Source organism: Hyperoodon ampullatus (genome assembly GCF_949752795.1).
Source record: "Hyperoodon ampullatus genome assembly, chromosome: 3".
In the NCBI taxonomy this organism is placed as follows: Eukaryota; Metazoa; Chordata; class Mammalia; order Artiodactyla; family Ziphiidae; genus Hyperoodon; species Hyperoodon ampullatus.
In genome coordinates this window covers 179,260,863-179,278,325 of record NC_136916.1, presented here as the reverse complement: position 1 = coordinate 179,278,325, position 17,463 = coordinate 179,260,863, and the positions used below count along the sequence as shown (strand labels likewise).

Below are 17,463 nucleotides of genomic sequence, written 5' to 3'. Positions count from 1 at the left end.
TTATTGATCAAGCCAGGCCATTGGGGGGGATGTCACAGGGCGGTTGTAGGGCTTCCTGGGCTGTCGCTAGAGATGGAGGTCTGACTTTCTGCAGGTCTGGCGCAGAGGGAGCAGGCTGCTTCCTGGGCTGGTTCCTGTGATGGTGGCTGGGTGTCATGGCTGTGCCCGTTCAGTCTCTCGGAGCAAAAGCCGTAAGCGTGCCCTCTGCCCCTCTTCCTCGCAGTGCTGCTGCCCCAAGTGTAGACTACACCAAGCTGCAGCCGGCCCGGAACTCAGCCCCTGGGGCTCCCGCTGGATTGACCACTCGTGAATTCGTGGGCTGGGCGTTCTGAGGACCCCTCGAGGAAAGGGAGGTGGGGTCCCAGGGTTTCCCATGTAGCTTCCTGGCTGTGGGTCAGCCGTGGTCTCCAGCCCGACCCCGCCAGCCTGAGTGGCCGCTGACCTGAGCTGCATGGGGCCCATGGAGGGTGGCTCGACTTCCTCTGTTGGTAAACTCAGGCTTAATTGTGTTATTCCGAGGGAGTTTGGTTTGGGCCTTAAATAATCTTTTTTTTTTTTTTTTTTTTTTTGGCCACGCTGCAGGGCTTATGGGATCTTAGTTCCCTGACCAGGGATGGAACCTGGGCCCTCGGCAGTGAAAGTGCGGAGTCTTAACCACTGGACCACCAGGGAAGTCCCTGGGCCCTAAATTAAATTGGTCGCTGCGCAGAGTCAGGATTTTAGGTTTGGTCGAAAAGATGCTAAAAGCCAGAGGTGATTAACTTGCCACAGAGGAACCCTTGAAACTTAATCTTTTCCCCCCAACACAGGGTGTCTCTTTATAGACATACTTCATATTAATTATAAATTAATTATAGTTAATTATAAATTAATTTATATTATAAATAAATTATGTCTTTATTGACATAATTTATAGTAATTCTCAATATGCTTAGAAAATTTAAGCCAGTGACTTTTACACAAGTAACTGGGGAAAAAGACGATAAGTTGTATTTGTAGCCAAGACAAAAAACTTGAATCCTTTATTACTAGAAGTCACTGAAATATTTTTCTTGTATTTTGGTGGTAAGCTGCTTTTGTAAATGCAAGTTCGTGTGCCGGATGCACAGTGAGGCCAAACAAACTGAAACACCAGAGTCTGGAGCAGAGAAAGGTTTACTGCAGGGCCTCGCACGGAGACGAGGTGGCTCGTGCCCTAAAAAGCATCGAGCTCCCTGAAGGCTTTCGGCAAAGAGGGCGAGGGAGTGGGGGTCGCAGGGTTTGTGATCAGGTCGTGCACAGTTTTCTGATTGGCTGATGCTGAGGGAACAGGGTGGTGTCACAGGGGTTCACGTTATCCGTCCTTAGGCTCCAGGAGGCCTGGGGCTATGGCTCATGGTCATCAAGTAGTTAACATCTGCCATTTGGTGGGGGAGGCTTTCACATCTGCAAAACAACTTCAGGAAATGTGCATCAATTACTGTCATCTGGGTACTTCAGAGAGGCGCTAAAGCGGAGGACACGGGGGGAGGGGCTGTGCCGGGAAGGCCCCTGTGGCGTCCTGCCCGGTTACACTGTCCTTCACTTAAAGACAGCTAATAAGCGGGGATGTGCAAGGTGTTATGATTGGCTGTGGCCTCGGGGTTATGTTGATAAATTAGACCTGTTTGCTGTTCTGGGGAGATTAGTCTTGAGGGGAATGAGCTATAGTCACTTAGTTTTTAAACTTTTTGTTTTGAAATATCAATAGTTATAGGTCCAGGGGCAGTTGTAAAGAAGTGTCCTGGAGGTACATGCTTGCCCTGCCACCCAGTGTGGGCGTCTGCGTGAGACGCCCAGACACGTATCCCCACCAGGAAACTGGCTTCCGAGCAGCCACGGAGCTGATTCGGATTGCGAGGGAGAGGGGGAGGGGCGTGTGAGCGCGCATGCGCGCGCGCTTGTGTGCGGTTCTGTGCGGTCGGAGCTCACGTGGCACTTCCTGGACCCCCCCACCGTGGTCCCCACACGGAGCCATGACCTCGCCCCAGAGAGCCCTTTGGGCTCACCCTTGGCCGCGCACCCATCTGTCGTGTTAGGGTCCTTACAGAAGTGGAGACTGCCCTGGGCAGCCTTCTGAGATTGGCTTTCTCGCGCTGCATGACCCCCTTGAGACCCATCCGATTCCCCTAGCCACTGGTCACTCCTGTGTGCTGTGTGCTGCACCTGAGTGGCAGCCTCTCCCCGCTTGAAGGGCTTGGTTTCCAGAATGGGGCTCTTACGAGTGGAGCTGCTGTGAACATTCTTGTACATATTTTTGTATGAACATTGGTTTTCATTTCTTTGGGATAAATGCCCAAGAAGTCACTTTTAAAAAGTTTTTTGAATGTTAAAGTACACAGGAGGTGAGAGCTACGACACTGAAAGGAGATTCAGAGGCCAGGGGACCTTTTTCTGTCTGTTTAAGGCTGCAGCTGGCGGGGCTCGGGGGCAGGTGTGGACGGGGCTGCTTCTTCCTTCACCACAGAGCTTCCCATCAGCCGGTCAGCACAGGTGCTGCCACCCGGTCCCAGAGCCCCTGGCCACACCGCAGTCATAGGCCAGCAGCAGCCACAGGGGGCCACGGGATTGTTTTGCTTTTTAAAGAAGGAAATCCAAAAATTTGCATATTTAAAAGATTCTAATCCTCTTGGGACTTTCCGGGTGGTGCAGTGGTTAGGAATCCCCCTGCCAGTGCAGGGGACATGGGTTCGAACCCTGGTCCAGGAAGATCCCACATGCTGCGGAGCAACTAAGTCCATGCGCCACAACTACTGAGCCTGTGCTCTAGAGCCCGTGAGCCACAACTACTGAAGCCCGTGAGCCACAACTACTGAAGCCCGTGTTCCACAGCAAGAGAAGCCCCTGCGATGAGGAGCCCGGGCCCTGCAATAAAGAGCAGCCCCCGCTCGCCACAACTAGAGAAACGCCCGCACCCAGCAACGAAGACCCAACGCAGCCATAAATAAATAAATTTATTTTTAAAAAAAACCTCTAACCCTCTTGATGAATAACTCAAATGGATTATCTGAAATAAAAATGTTTATCTACTTTATGAACTTGAAGAGACAGACAGTTCCTGCGTTCTAGCTTAACTTTGCGCTTGAAAGGACAGACCTTGCCAGGGTGCTTGTTGGGGGAACGCTGGGGCCCTGGCCCCTTCTTGCTCCGCTTTTTAATTCCCCAAAGGTCTCCCAACTTAGAGTCTGTTCAGAGGGACGGCTTCCTTGTCGTTTTGCCTCTGGAAGCAGAGGTGCGGTGAGCTGGCTGCGTCCGGTCGGCATCGGTCCGGGTGAGGCCCAAGACCCAGCCAGCATCTTCACGTCGTGGTGCTGGTACCAAGTCCACTCTCAGTGATGCCGCCTGGGTGGCCGTAGGCTGCCCCAAGCCCTGGTGAGGACCCCGCCCCTGGGCCTGGGCCTTGCAGACACGGAGGGAGGGGGGGAGTTGGAAGGGGGGCCGGTGGCCTAGCAGAGAAGGCAGAGCCCGGCCTGGCAGAGCCTGCCCTTGGAGGGAGAGCGCTCGTCTCGGCTTGCTCCGCCAGTGCCCCGGGGGCTCCCTGCAGGTCCGGCAGCTCCCCTGAAACTCCTGGGGCACGGCTTTTCAGGGGTGCTGTGCGGCACGCGTGGGGGCCCCCTGCTGGTGAAAGCACCGAGGAGCCTGCGCCTGCCGTGCAGGAATGGCTGTCGGTGGCCGGGATGCCTCAGTCAGCCGGCTGCGCGTCACTCAGCCCAGCGACCGCGAGGCCCCGTCCTGCTCGCGGCCCCCGTGCTGCGCCCAAACTCCTCCCGCCCAGGCGCCAACACTCGGACATTCGGTGTTCCCGTTCAGCCGAGTTCTTTAAAATGCATTTATCCTATTTTTGGTCCATTTATCTTTTTTTTTAAATTTATTTTATTTATTTTTGGCTGCGTTGGGTCTTTGTTGCTGCGCGCAGGCTTTTCTCTAGTTGCGGTGAGCCGGGGCTAATCTTCGTTGCAGTGCAGGGGCTTCTCATTGCAGTGGCTTCTCGTTGCAGAGCACGGGCTCTAGGGCCCGCGGGCTCAGTAGTTGTGGCTCGCGGGCTCTACAGCGCAGGCTCAGTAGTTGTGGCGCACGGGCTTAGTTGCTCCGCAGCATGTGGGATCTTCCCGGACCAGGGCTCGAACCCCTGTCTCCTGCACTGGCAGGCAGATTCTTAACCGCTGCGCCACAAGGGAAGCCCCATTTATCTTTTCTGATGGAGACGGTTGCGCTGTGGTTTAGAGGTGGCGTCTAGAACAACCTTCACAGGGTCTCTGTGGCTGGGCTTGAGCTCGAGGGGCGCAGGGGCTGCAGCCGCCTGGAGGTGCCCCTCTGCCCCGTCCCACGCCGCTGTCTGCGTGGGTCACCCCTGACGCTGAGACTGAATCTGGGGCAGAGTCCGCGCGGACCCTGAAGTGGGCTCAACGGCATCTTTCTCGGTTTCCGCAGGGCACGATGTTCGCGCGAGGGCTGAAGAGGAAGTGCGCGGAGGACGCCGAGGCCGCGCCCGCCTACAGCCTGCAGCGCCAGTCGCTCCTGGACATGTCGCTGGTCAAGCTCCAGCTGTGCCACATGCTGGTGGAGCCCAACCTGTGCCGTTCGGTCCTCATTGCCAACACAGTCCGGCAGATCCAAGAGGAGATGACCCAGGACGGGAGCTGGTACGTGCCGGTGCCCCAGGCCGCGGGGCGGGCGTCGCGGGACCGCCTGGTGTCCACGGAGATCCTGTGCCGCTCGGCGCGGGAGGGGGCGCGCCCGGCCCCTGACCCCGGAGACCCGGCCTCTGAGCTCCAAGTGGTCCCAGCAGCACAGGCTCCCGGGGCCGCTCCCGGTGGCATTTGGGACGGGGACGGCCCTCGAGAAAACAGAGGAAGCTTTCACAAGTCACTCGATCAGATATTTGAAACGCTGGAGAGTCAAAGCCCCGGCGCCGTGGAGGAGCTGTTTTCCGACGTGGACGGCTCTTACTACGACCTGGACGCTGTGCTGACCGGCATGGTGGGCGGGGCCAAGTCGGGCCAGGACGGGCTGGAGGCCTTCGCCTCCACGGCCGCCTCGCCCCCCAGCGCCGGCTGCAAGTCGGACCTGGGCGAGCTGGACCACGTGGTGGAGATCCTGGTGGAGACCTGAGCCGCAGCCGCGGCACACAGCAGATGTGTTTGTGAGGCCCACGGAAACAGCTGGCGCGCTGGGGGTGTGGGTGCCCGCTGCCCTGCAGCCGGGGCTGGTCTCTGGTTTGTCTGCGATTAGGAGACCGACCCAGAACAGCACCCGATCCACCCGCTCCCCACTCTCTTCCTCCCTCCCAGGGCTGGGCTGCTTTCCCGCAGGCCGGTCATCGCTGCCGCCCTGGGCCCTCGTCTGTGTCCTGCTACAGCCCCGCTGGAGGATGCCAGCCCCCTTCCGCATCCAGCCTCATCCAACTTTAGATAGGTGAATTTTCTAAAATTAAGTTTTATATGTTTTGGGCAATATTTTGTCTTAAGATATATTTTTAAACTTTTTATACTTTTATCACTTTAGATTTTTTTAGCTATTTTCTTAAAAATATATTTTTTCTATAAACATCCTCTGCTGCTATATTAGAAACTTTTGTAACCTAAACAGTTGCAGTTGGTGTATTTCATTTTTTTTAAGGTTTAACACACACTGTTCTTTTTCCAACAAGCGTCACAGCCCTGAGTCTGCAGTGTCCACACATCGTGATTTCCGCTTTCGACCCGGTTGTGAGCCTTGCCCATACGCACTGCTGCTGTCAGAGCGAGGTCAGAGTTGAAGGCCTTGCACGGCGGTGCCTTTTACCAGATCTGCTGTGCGAGGCACGTCTCTGTTAGAGGGTTTTATTTATGCCTATTTATGTATAAGTGTCTTCAGAGCCGACGGTGAAGTACGGTCTATCTGGGGATCATGCGTGCCCTGAGGTGTCTTGGGCGGTGCCTCCAGAGGGTCTGAGACTCGGGGCCCCTCCTGCGTGGGTTCCCAGCACAGCTGACCTTCCTCTCAAAGCTGCTGCCCTCCCCGTGCCCCTGCCCGGCTGGGCTGCTGGACCCGCGTCAGCTGGGCCCGTGTGCCAGCGTGTTTGGGGAAGGCACATGTCCGTGCACCACTGGATTGGAGAATGGTGGCATAAATTTAAGTCTAGGGTTAAAGAAGTTTGAACACATGTCATCTGTGGGCCCTCGATCTTGAGGGTCATTGACGGTGGGGTTGGCTGGGAGGTATGTGTGCCCTGTGACCCTGCCCCAGGCACCGAGACCGCCTGTGACTTTCAGATCTTTTTCACTTGTTTACAAGTGAGGCTGTACTCTCTCCGCACGCCCACCCCACGTTTCCTGTTTCTCATGCTTTTTCTTCCTTCTCCAGCCCTTAGCCAAAAAGGATTGTTTTCTTTTGCGCATATGCCATTCTTAGTATCAGTGGTGTGCACCTCATTTTATTAAAAAATTATCCAACAAAGTGGAAATGTGTTGTCAATTATCTACCATGTCGTAGTCCTCGAGTTGGTCTTTTTACCCTAGTTGAGCTCAGCCAGATTATCTAAGGGAGACTGTGGGGCTGCGAAGAGATTCCACATGGGTTTGTTGACAGGCAGGCTGTGGGACGTCTTCATCACCTGACCTCGCAGGGCTCTGAGGCAACTCTCCCCACCCCAGCTCTTGTGGCAGAAGACAAGTGAGGGAGAGCGCCCTTGGATTTGGGCCGATGGTGGGAGCCTAGCCCGGTCAGGAAGCTGTGGGTGAGAGGCAGGCTGTGGCTCTCAACATCCAAGGGTTGCTTCCTTCAGAGTTTGAAAGTATTTCCTTGTGGGAAGTAGCTTAAGTGTATGTTTTATAAGCAACAAACCTAAAGCGGTATTTTGTGTCTTTATGGCATTTCTGTCTTTTTAAAACATTTGCTCAGTTTCAGGGTAGCTAGTGTCTTCATCTGGCAGCCTTCCGCAGTATGACACAGGCAGGCCTCAGGGTGGGGAGCGCACAGCGCCTATAGCCAGGCTTCAGCTTTAGGGTCCCCCTCCCCGAGAGGTTGAGACCCCAGCCTCCTTTCTGCCCCTGCTAGTGACCCCTCCTTCCTCCCTTTGCTCTTCGGGTTCTTTCCCAGCCACCCACTCTCATTTTGGTAGTTCCCTTGAGGTGCTGATGGCCTAGACGTCCCGGGCAGGGCGAGGTGGGGGCCCTGCTGGACACCGATTCCCCTGGAAGCATCAGAGTTTCTCCAGAGAGGAGCAGAGGCAGGTGGCCAGTTGCTGACGATGGATTTGAATTGAATATGGAAGTGTGGGGCGGGGTGGGGCTTTAAACTCCCGTGTGCATGTGGTCACGTGTTTGTAAACTCTGCAAAAGGAAGGCTGCTGCCTTCACCCCACCACCTCTCCTGGGCTGGTCCTGGGCTCCGGGTAAGGAAGCTGGGTTTGTGGGGAGCGAGTCACAGTGCGTGTTTGCAGTTGCTTCTGAGCACAGCTGAGCTCTGGCCACCTCCTCCCCCGGAAGGACTTGGAATTCGCCCGCTGCTGTCCGCAGCACCCCCCGATGTCCCGGGAGCACGTGGAGGGAGGGGAAGTGGCGTTTCGGGGATGGAGGCAGCAGCCAGCCCTCGAAAGACTCCGAAGGGGTTCCCAGCCCTGAGGACAGTTCAAGGTACAAGGCTTGGCCAGTGGCAAGTCCTCATACTGAAACTTCTGAACCGGCGCTAATAAACATACATCGAGTTATCTTTATGGACAGTAAGTGATAAGAGATTATCATTACACGAGAAGGTGATTAAAAAGCTTGTAGGCAATGCAGGTTGAAGTACTGAGATGTGTCAGGCAGTGATTAATCCCAGTTCTGTTACTTTTCTGGAGTTTATGAATTCCACTCTAAGCACTGCTGGCATTGCTTCCCTCCATATTTTGATGTTGTATTTTCCTTGTCATTCATTTTTAGAATAAACATTATCACGTGTCCTCCTGGCTGTCTGTTGCTTCCTCCCCCATGTGGCTGGTTCCTGGGCTGGCAGACTCCAGCACTGAGTCCCTGGGCATCTCTTGGCTCCCGTCTGTGTGGTCACTCAGGACTCCTTCTCTAGCGTGGAGGCATCAAGGAAGCCAGGCTCCTTTTTACACAACAGCCAAGGTCTCTCCAGGCCTGTGTCTCTGAACCCAGCTCTGTGACGCTGATTGAGACTTGGTGGCAGAAACCCCAGAGTGCCCGCCAGAGGGGCTTTCTCTCTGCTCTCCGACCCCCACTTCTGAGAGAGCTGCCTCCTGCTCGGGGGGGATTTCTTGCAGCTCTCCCCCTCACGCCCGGGCTGGAGGATGGGTCCAGACCTGCCCGCCGCTGGGGCTGCTCTGGACTGGACTCTGCTGGCCCAGTGTGGAGCTGAAAGTCTCCTCGCTCACCGCTAGGGTGATGAGAGCGGCTGTGGGTCTCTTCTGCTGCCTGATTTCAGTAAGTATTTTAGATTTCTTTGCAGTCTCAACCGTGTTTATTTTAAACCATGGTTTGGTAGCTGATTGGGCTTGTTCTGCTCAGGGTAAGAGTGACCACCTCTTAGACCCTGTACATCTGAATCAGGTGACCAGTCAGCACTTAACCGTGTGCCAGCCTGTCTCTCCCAAGTCAAGAAGTCCCCTCCTCAAGCAGATGGGCTGGACATGAGGACACAGAATCAGAGGCAGACGTGATGTCTGATTAGACGGGGAGTGAGGGGGAGGGGAGCGATGGTTTCCGGCCTGAGGAGCTGGGTGGGTGGGAGCTGGGTGGGTGGCGGAAGAGCAGAGCGGGGTGGGGGGAAAGTTCGCATCTGGGGCCTGTGGAGTCTGGGACGTGTGTGAGGAGAGCTGGAGACCCAGCTGGACACTGGGCCAGCGAGGGGAGGGGAGAGCTCGGCTTACAGCCAGGGGGCAGGGAGGGCAGCTGTGAGGACAGTGAAACGACAGCATCTGAATTTGAATCTGTGGGGGAGGCACAATGGCATATTTTGGGTTGTCACGTCTGGCTTTAACCAAAGGCTAGGAAATGACGGTGCGGCTCAGGTGACGCCTGCTGCTGGGGCCCTGGGAGACCCCAGAGTGGACGCTCCCCTTTGACGGAAGCAGCATGGCAGAAAGCAGTTTCCAAATTCCCACCTCCTTCTGGCTGAAAATGAGAAATTAGGCAGGTTTCCCAAACATACAGCCCCCCAAAATCTGTTACCTCTTAACATAAGCCTCAGATCCACAGGTGGTCTGTGGAGTGGCCGAGGGTGCTGGGGTGCGGGTGCCAGCCAGCCACCTCCTCCCATGTGACAGGTGACATCTGCTGGTCACTGTGACCCCACTGGGCCTGTCTGGATCTGACACCTCCATTGATGGAGCTGGCGTCTGAGGCTGCCCCCGGCTGTGGTCTCCCAGACTCGACAGTGGCCTGGGAGGGACAGTGACGCCAGGGTCCTGCCGTGCGTGTGCCGGGCCCCGCCAGCCTTCAATCCCCAGGCCTCCCTGAGGGACTGGAAGGGCCGCCCGCCAGGGTTTCCAGCACCAGCCCCCACAGAGCCGGTGATTCAGCAAGAACACAGCTTGTCCAGGCTGTTGTTACTTAATAAAATTTTACAAAAGCCAGTGCCCACTGCTGGGCTCTGCGGTCACAGAGTTTCCCTCAGCTGATACAGGGTGGCTCGCCTGCTGGCAGGCAGACATCACCACCGGATACACACCCAGGCACCGGGCAGGCGAGCACACTCGCTTTGCGGAAACAGCACCCACCCCTGCGTGTGCCTTGCCACGTGGACACCCAGGCCAGGGGCCAGTGTGGCAGCAACGCACGCAGGGCCTACGGGGTCCCTGAATGGCTGCTCCCAGTGACAGTTTCAGCCACGTGCGAAGCCACCCTGGGGTCCCAGGCAGGATGGCTCAGGCAACCAGGCCTGGGGTCCCTCACAGGTGCCTCCAGCGGCTGGCAACACCTTCCCAGGGGAGGGTCCCTGGAGCCAGGCTGGGGTGGGGCTCCTGGGGACCCGGGTGCCCCCTTCCTGGTGGCTGGCTCTGCCGAGGGACACTCCCCCCATCAAAGCGTCAGCCCTGATATGGAGCACCCCTCCACAAAATAGCTCCGGTTTCTAGTACCAAACCAAACCGGTACGAAACCTTAAGATCCCTCATCAAGACACAAAGTCCTCCCGCTTTAGCAAACGTCACTGTTAAACAATGTCATTTTTAGGTTACAAGGAGTGAAAATCTTCTTCTTCCTTGGAATTGTGATGTATTGCCCATTTCCGTGTATGGGGGTCTTGAGGAAGAGGCTGTATGTGATCAGGCTGCCCTGTCTGCCGCCCGGCGTCCCTGAGAGCTGGCAAGAGAGGAGGGCAGGTCGGGGAGAGCACGCGCGCCCCCAGAGACACCCCCGGCCGCCGGCGCCTGCCCGGGGCCCTCGGCCCGTCTCTGGCGGCGTCTCCTTCCCCTCATCCTGCGCCCCTCCCCACGCGCTGCCACCACAGAGGCGCGCGGGGATAGAAGCCACAGCTTCTCCCGGAGCAAACGGGACTGCGCCGTGAGGAGGGCACGCTCGGCCCCGGCCCGTGTCGGCCGCCTCGTCCTCCTCCCACCCCGCCGGCGGCCCCGGGGACATTCCCAACGAACCGCTGCTGTGGCCGCGGTCCCCGCAGGGGCTGCCCGGGGTGGGGGTGGGGGGCTTGCTGGGGACGTTTCTGTCTTGCTGCTCTAAGCCGGTCCCAGCCACATGCCTCTAGAAGGTTCCGCCTCCTGCCCCGCGGTTTCGCAGGGCAGAGGGGTGGCCCCTGTGCCCGCCCGGCTCCCGCCGAGAGCCCCGCCTCCGCGCGCCGGCTCCCTCCACGCCCTCCTGCCGCCCCAGCTCCGGATCAGGCCCTTGGCCTCGGCGCCCCCTGCGTGGCACCCCGCACTCCACCCTGTGCCGTCCTGCCTTCTCCCTGGGGGAGGGGGGCGCTCCGAGCCAGCTCCGCATCCGGGGCGGCACGGGGTCCTGGGGCGCGGGGGTGGGGACGCGCCCCTCCAGGCGGAGCTCACGCCCCGCGGGGGCTGGGCTGCTTACAGCGCACCCCTCCCAACACGTGGTCCCGGGGTGGGCGGGAGACCCTGTTCCCGGAAGAGGCTTTTCCTCCAGAGACCTGCCGCCCCTCTGACTCTCACCAGCCCACGAGAGTGAAAGGATCGAAGCGACTGGAACCCGAGACCCAGGCCCCAGGCGTCCCGGGCGCTCACCTTGGTCTGGATCAGGGCTCTGCAGCGGTGAAGGCGGAAGCCGAGCTCTTCGGGCTCCTGGAGGCCGGGGTCTCCCAGAGCGCGGCCCGGGCCCTCCGAAAGGCTCTGAGGAAGTAAACCAGTGTCAGCAGAGGGAAGGAAGATTAAAAGGTCGTTTTCTCCCGTTTTCCCTTTTTCACCTGGGCCCTCCGGCACGTCTCCCTGTAAAATGGCAACGTGGCCCCGACTCGGGCTCCACTGCGGTCTGCCAGCCGCCCACCCCGGCTCACGTGGCCCTCCGGCCAAGGGCCGCGGTGGCCTTCTCAACCGAGGTCCTCGCCGCCTCTCCTCCCCCCTCCCCGCACTGTTTCCCTCCCGCAGAGACTTATCAGCCGGGTCACTGTCCAGCCCCGCAGGCCCTCTCCAGGCCAGTGAGGCCACGGCCACCATTCCTGTGCCCTGTGTTCACCGGGGCCAGCCTGCCAGCCCCTTCTGTGTTTTCCACTTTTGAAAATTTCCATAATACTTAAAAAATGGAAAAAGATCTTCGCCAACTTGGTGCCTGAAAGACGACCATCCTTACAATTTGTGTTTCTTTCATGACTCATGAGCCCTATGGCGTGTAAGTGGCTGTGAGTTGGCTCTCGGTGAGACACGTGGCCTCTGGCCGTGGCCTTCCCGAGCGCATCCCCGGCCACCGCTCTGCTCCGGCTTGGCTGGCTCCCACCTCAGGGCCCACCTGGCGGCAGACCCCACGCCTCCCCTGCACCCCCACCCCCTGCGGCCCTCACAGTGACCCGGCCCTGCCAGAGCCCCAGCCCCCAAGCCCACCGCCTCCAGTAGCACCTGTGGCGTGGCTGCGCCCTGCGGCCCCCAGCAGAGTGCACCACTACATCACCGCGCTGCCAGGGCACCTCCTTCACCAGGCGCGAGGGCGGGGCTGCGCCTGATGGCCCGTCGAGGAGCCGCGGGAGCCAGACGAGGGCGCCCCGGCTCGCCCTTCCCGCCTTCTGAGACGGCAGCGTCCCGGCTGCAGGTGCGCGCCCCGACCCCCACCCCATCCAGGAGCGGCGCACAGGGTGGCTGGCAGAGATGCTCGCAGTCCAGCCGGCCCCCAGGGGCCCACCTCCACCCAGGTCATTTCACCTTCTGAGCAGCATCTATTCCGAGAACAAGAAGGAAGTTTTCCCGGCAACGGGACTCGCTCCAGAGGCATCGGGAAGTCATCGTGGTCCTGGGGTTCTGAAGAGCTCTCCAGAGTTTTCTGGATTCAGACCTGGAAAAGAGCGGCATTCATTACAAAGTGACCCAGAAGGCCTTCAGAAGGGAGGCAGAGAGGGCACCTGACCCTTCAGAACTCTGGCAACAGAGCCCCGGCTTCTCACCACTTTGTTCGTTTACTCAAGCATCTACTGTCCTGCAAGTGCCCAGCACTGCCCCCTCCTCCCGGCTTTATTTCTCTCTACAGAGCACAGCTCTGGCCTGAATGACCAATTTCACCATCACGTGTCTCCTCCGAGGGCAGAAGCTCTGGGAGGCCAGATATTCCGCAGTCTTGTTTCCTGATGATCTCAGGTGCCTAGAACCACGCCAGGTACCACAGAGAAGTCCAGAAACCGAGAGGAGCAGGTGCCCAGAGGGATAAACACAGAGCGTGTGCCGTGGCCCCGCCCTGCCGCTCAGCCTGGCCTCCAGGACAGGAGGCATGGCAGGCGCGCAAACGGCTACAGGGGGACAGACTCGCCAAGTGCCGAGCCGCGTCCAGACCACCCCAGAGTAACCCTAACCCTCTGTGTCACCACAGCGTCCAGCCCGGCCCAGTCCCGACACTCAGGACCACCTGTGCCTGCGGGTGCCCCACGATCACACGGCCCGCCTTCTGCCCTGGACCACGACCTGGGGAAGCAGCATGCCCAGAGGGCACACCAGCCACCTGGGTTGTCCTGGTCATCCAGGTTCTGGCTCTGGTCCCCAGGCCGCTGCTGGGGTGGGGGAAGAGTGCTCTGGGCAGGCGCTGGCTGGGACCCCAGCTCGAACCCCCGCCAGAGCCTAGGAGAGCCCACCTGCAGAGCTGTCTGACAAAGTCTCCGCCTGCCCAGCGGCGCGCAGGAACTAGGGAAGCTAGCTCCCACACACCTCCACCTCCTCCCTCTGGGGCCTGGGTCCAGCAGGTCCCAGGCTGCTCAGCCGCTATTTTATCCACTCGAGCTACACTAGTTTTTCGCTCAGTGCTCAGTGAAAGGGTGTCTTAGAAAATGGCAGTCCACAAACAAGTGCCTCTGTGATCTCCCTTAGGGACCTTGCCCTGGAAGTGTCAGCCTTGCTGGCAGCCCCAGGAGCACCGGTGGGCTGACCCTGCGGTGGGCCTAGAATGTCTCCAGGGCACTGGGGTGTCTCCAGGGTACTAGGGGGTCACTCGGTCCAGTCCCCCAGGAGCCCCTGTGCCCGCCACCCAAGTCCACTGGTCCCTCCCTCACCCCCAGCACTCTCACCAAGACCCAAGGAGCTGGCACTCCCTGGCCCACTTTGCTCCAGGTGAGCTGGTGGGGGCGGGGGAAGGGCTGGACATGGCTCCAAAAGGAGGAGCTGCTGCACCTGTGCCACCGGGTCCTTCGACCCTTGGACCACAGGTGGTGGAACCTCGGGAGGGACACAGCCCTCTATAGAGGTAAAAACAGAAGACCCCATGCGTCCACCATATCAACCAAAGGCATAAATGCAGAGCTGCCGGAAGAAATGTGAGTGCCAATTCAAGTTCATTACCACAGTTTATGCACAGATTCAAGGCCAAGTTTTTCTTCATTGCTTGTTTCTAAGAAATGGTCTAAGGTGGAAACATCTTCAGTTGCCTGTGGGACTGGTACTTCTTGAAAAGCAAACCTAAAAATCTTCTCATAGCTGACAATAGGCTGAAAAAGAAGAAAAACATACCAAAATTAGGAGAAATACACACATCATATGTATATATAATTTCGGTACAAATGAAATTTGTAAATGATTATATACTGTTGCTGCTACTAAAACATGACACGTTTGTTCTTAAAAATCACTGCACTGTGCATCGTGCAACGGAAACCAGTGTGTGTGGAAAAGTGTGCTTAGGGCACAATAGTCATAAACTTCATCAGTGACACATGGAAAAAAGATATTCACACAATAAAAATGTGAGCACTGTTTCCCACGTGTTAATTGGTTGAGAAATCCATTCCTATTACAATAAACATGGCCCTTCCCGGAAAAGAGGTTTGCAGGTTGTGAATTAGTGTGAAGTGCTGGAAGGTGGGTTGTCTGATGTCAGGGTGGATGTTGGTAGACCGAGGTGGCTGGGAGAGGTGGGCGTGTGCGTGGTGTATATTCACATGGGCCTCAGTTCAGCAGGTGTGGTTTTCTGCATTCACCTGGGGTTTCCTGCAAAGTTCACATTATGCTTCAATTGTTCCCCGCTATGGTAATCGCATTGGAAGACAGTCCTGTCTTCAAAACAAGCATTAAAGCAGAGCTAACTGTACAAAGAGTGGATCTTGTCAGAGGTCCTGGTTTAGAAAACAAACGGGCCATCCTTAGAACCAGCAAATCCTTTCCTCCCTTCTCTGTTTCACTTTTGGTGTTTGGGGTAAACCATTTGGGAAGAGAAGGCAGAGAAAGAGGAGGATGAGAGGCGGTCACACTAAAGGGAAACCCTGGAGGTCAGGGCAGGAAGGTGGGTGGAGCAAGGGGTCGAGTCCTGGGCTCTCCAGGCCACCTCCAGTGCTTGGTCAGTGCATGCACACTGAAATGTGACCCTTGGTGAGGTTTTCTAAATAAGTAGGTTGACAACTCAGACGAAAGAAAAGCTCTTTCACCACGTGCCCTAAACTGGGGCCAGGAAAGCACAGCCTGGTTGATGGAGAGTGGGCAGACGCTCCCCTCAGGAAGGTGGAGGGGAAGGAAGGCGGGGGTGGGATGAAGGCCAGGAGAGAAGCAGACCCCCTCCCTGGCCAGACCACCAAAGCACAGGAAACACTTCCTGTGCAACATGGCAAAGATGAATACTTTAGAAATACCTCAGAAGGTGTGATGGCGCTGGTTCCTGTCACCCCAGGTCCACCCTGGTGAGGCTGGCGAGAACTACGCTCCTTTTGGGCAGAAATGGTTCTCGGCGGCTGGGGTTCTGTGGGCCTCTCCGGGAGCTCAAAGGACTGAGAGAATTGTTCAGACCTGGCTGAGGATTCCCGAAAGCCTTCAAACTCTCCCCAGGCGCCGCTGTGTTCCCCTAGGTCTGGACCACTGGCGGAGGCAGACAAGCCCTCTCCGCTGCGCCCAGAGATCCTGGCTTCCCCATCCCCATCCGGCGGGGGAAGGAGGGAGCGGGGACTCGCCCACTCCACAGCGTCACCGCCCTGTCTCCCAGGTGCCGAGCCTGCACCGCTGTCTTTAGAAACCCGGCAGAAGGAAACCCCGCCTGCTTGCTCTGCGAGGTCACTCAGAAACGCGCAGAGAGGGGGCATGTGGCCAGGTGCTCCCCCCAGCTCCCGCAGGCCTTGCATGTTGGTGCCGCCAAGCCCGCATAGACGCGATGGGGAGATGCTCAGGAGACATCCACACCGCTGTGCGGGAGCTGCCCGGGGCTGGACAGGGCCCGACGGGGTTGCCTGCTCGCCCACTGCCCAGCAGCTGCCGGCGGCTCCCTCGGGAGTACGGATGGGCTGGTGTGGGTCCACTGTCGCTGTGGAACGGACACAGACCGCATACACAGCCTGGTCACCCAGGCAAAAGTGACGGGAGCCGCTGCCCGGCTTCTTCCTCCACGCGTCTGGGCGAACGGTCCAGCACAGGGGCGTGTCCTAGAGACCAACCAGGTGCTGGGGGTCAGCACTGCCTGGGAGGGTGGACGAACTGCGGGGTCCTGCCTCGGCCGCCGTGCGCAGGGGTCTGCGAGGCCCAGTCTGGCATAGCCGGGGAGAGTCCGGGCGCCCGCGGGAGGGCGGCGCCCGGGGGTCCCCGAGAGTTGGGTCGGGGGCTCGGGTAGTCCCCTCGCGGGGCGGGCGGGGGTCCGAGGCGGCCGCTGAGGACCACGATCGGGCCTGGCCTACGGCTCCCGAGGGGCGGACTTGGGGCGCGCTGGGGCCCCGGCATCCGGCTCGGGCCCGCACCCACCTCGGCCACGTCTCCGCCTCCGCCCGCGGGGGCAGCAGGCTGCGGGGGGTCTCCTCGGCCTGCGCCGGACAGTTGCCCGGCAACGACGCGCGACTGTCCAGCTTCCGTCGTCGGCCGCCCTGGCGTCAGTGCGCCGGCGCCGCGCGGGGCGTGGCAGCGCCAGGCCCCGCCCCCCCGCCGGCGAAGTTTTGTGCGCGTAGGGAACGGACTCTCCGGCTGTACCCGGCCGGGGCGGGACCCGTCACCCCCGCGCCTCTCAACCGCCGCGCGAAAAGGCTCTGGTTAATTAGACGACTCCTCGTGCTGCCACCCAGTGTGGAGCGGGCGCCCTACACGCCCCGCGGCCGGGAGTGAGCAGGCGCTTGCTGCCTCCGACGTCCATCCCCCCAACCCCGGCGGCCAGCTGCAGCCCCCCGACCCGGGCCGCCCTGGATGCCCTCTCGTGCCCCTGCCCCGCCGCAGTGCGGATGTGTGTAGCTGTGCCATCTGTCTTGTCAAATCCTGAATCTCCAGAAGCTAGTACTCCCAAGCGTGGGCCTCTTGGCAGGCAGGACCTGGGGCGCGACCCCCTCCCTCTCGGGTCCCATGTAGTGCCCTGATTCTCGGCCTGGTCACCGGCCAGCCCCAAGGCAGAGCAGGGCCAGTCTGGGCCATGGACCACCAGCCCCTCCTGCCGCCACCTGCCCCAGGGCAAGGGGCACTCATGGGCTAGCCCTGCCCTCCTGCTAGCTCCCTTCCCAGGCACTCCAGGCCTTTCCCCATCTGCCTAAATCAGCCCTCCACAGATGCGGCCATCAGGCCCCGGCTGAAGCCCTGATCCATACGTGGTCTCCCAGTCTACCTTCATGCTCAGATTTCTCCACCCTGGGACCTCCTGGGGATCTCCCTGGGCCCTGTCCGGTTTGCATGAATCACCCGCTCTCTCAATGGTCCTTCGCAGCTAAGCTACCGAAAATTTCAATTTTAAAAATTACCAGATGAGATCGTTCTCTGAACCCCGGACCTTAGCCACCTGCCCCGCCCCCTGCTTCCCGAGGGGCACAGCGGCCAGCAATGCAGTGTTGGAGCAATGCAGTCAGACTGCCCAGTGCTGGGCAGACACTGGGGTGACCCCGCAGGAAGGTGACCAGACACTGGCTCTCTCCTGCCTCGAC

At 58.9% G+C, this 17,463-nt stretch overlaps 2 protein-coding genes across 2 annotated transcripts; one reads left to right on the top strand and one right to left on the bottom strand.

The window, feature by feature from the left end:
- Positions 1-4,455: 4,455 nt before the first annotated feature.
- On the top strand, positions 4,456-5,130 carry CDCA4 (cell division cycle associated 4; the record flags this gene model as incomplete). Its single annotated transcript, XM_079698974.1, has 1 exon — positions 4,456-5,130. One exon carries the CDS (start codon positions 4,456-4,458, stop codon positions 5,128-5,130), a length of 675 nt encoding a protein of 224 aa, XP_079555100.1.
- Positions 5,131-10,139: 5,009 nt separating this feature from the next.
- CLBA1 (clathrin binding box of aftiphilin containing 1) lies at positions 10,140-15,751 on the bottom strand (the record flags this gene model as incomplete). Its single annotated transcript, XM_079701086.1, is given in 6 exon segments — positions 10,140-10,304; positions 11,195-11,299; positions 12,320-12,449; positions 13,937-14,082; positions 15,217-15,711; positions 15,713-15,751. Coding segments are annotated over 6 exon segments (1,080 nt in total).
- Positions 15,752-17,463: the final 1,712 nt, after the last annotated feature.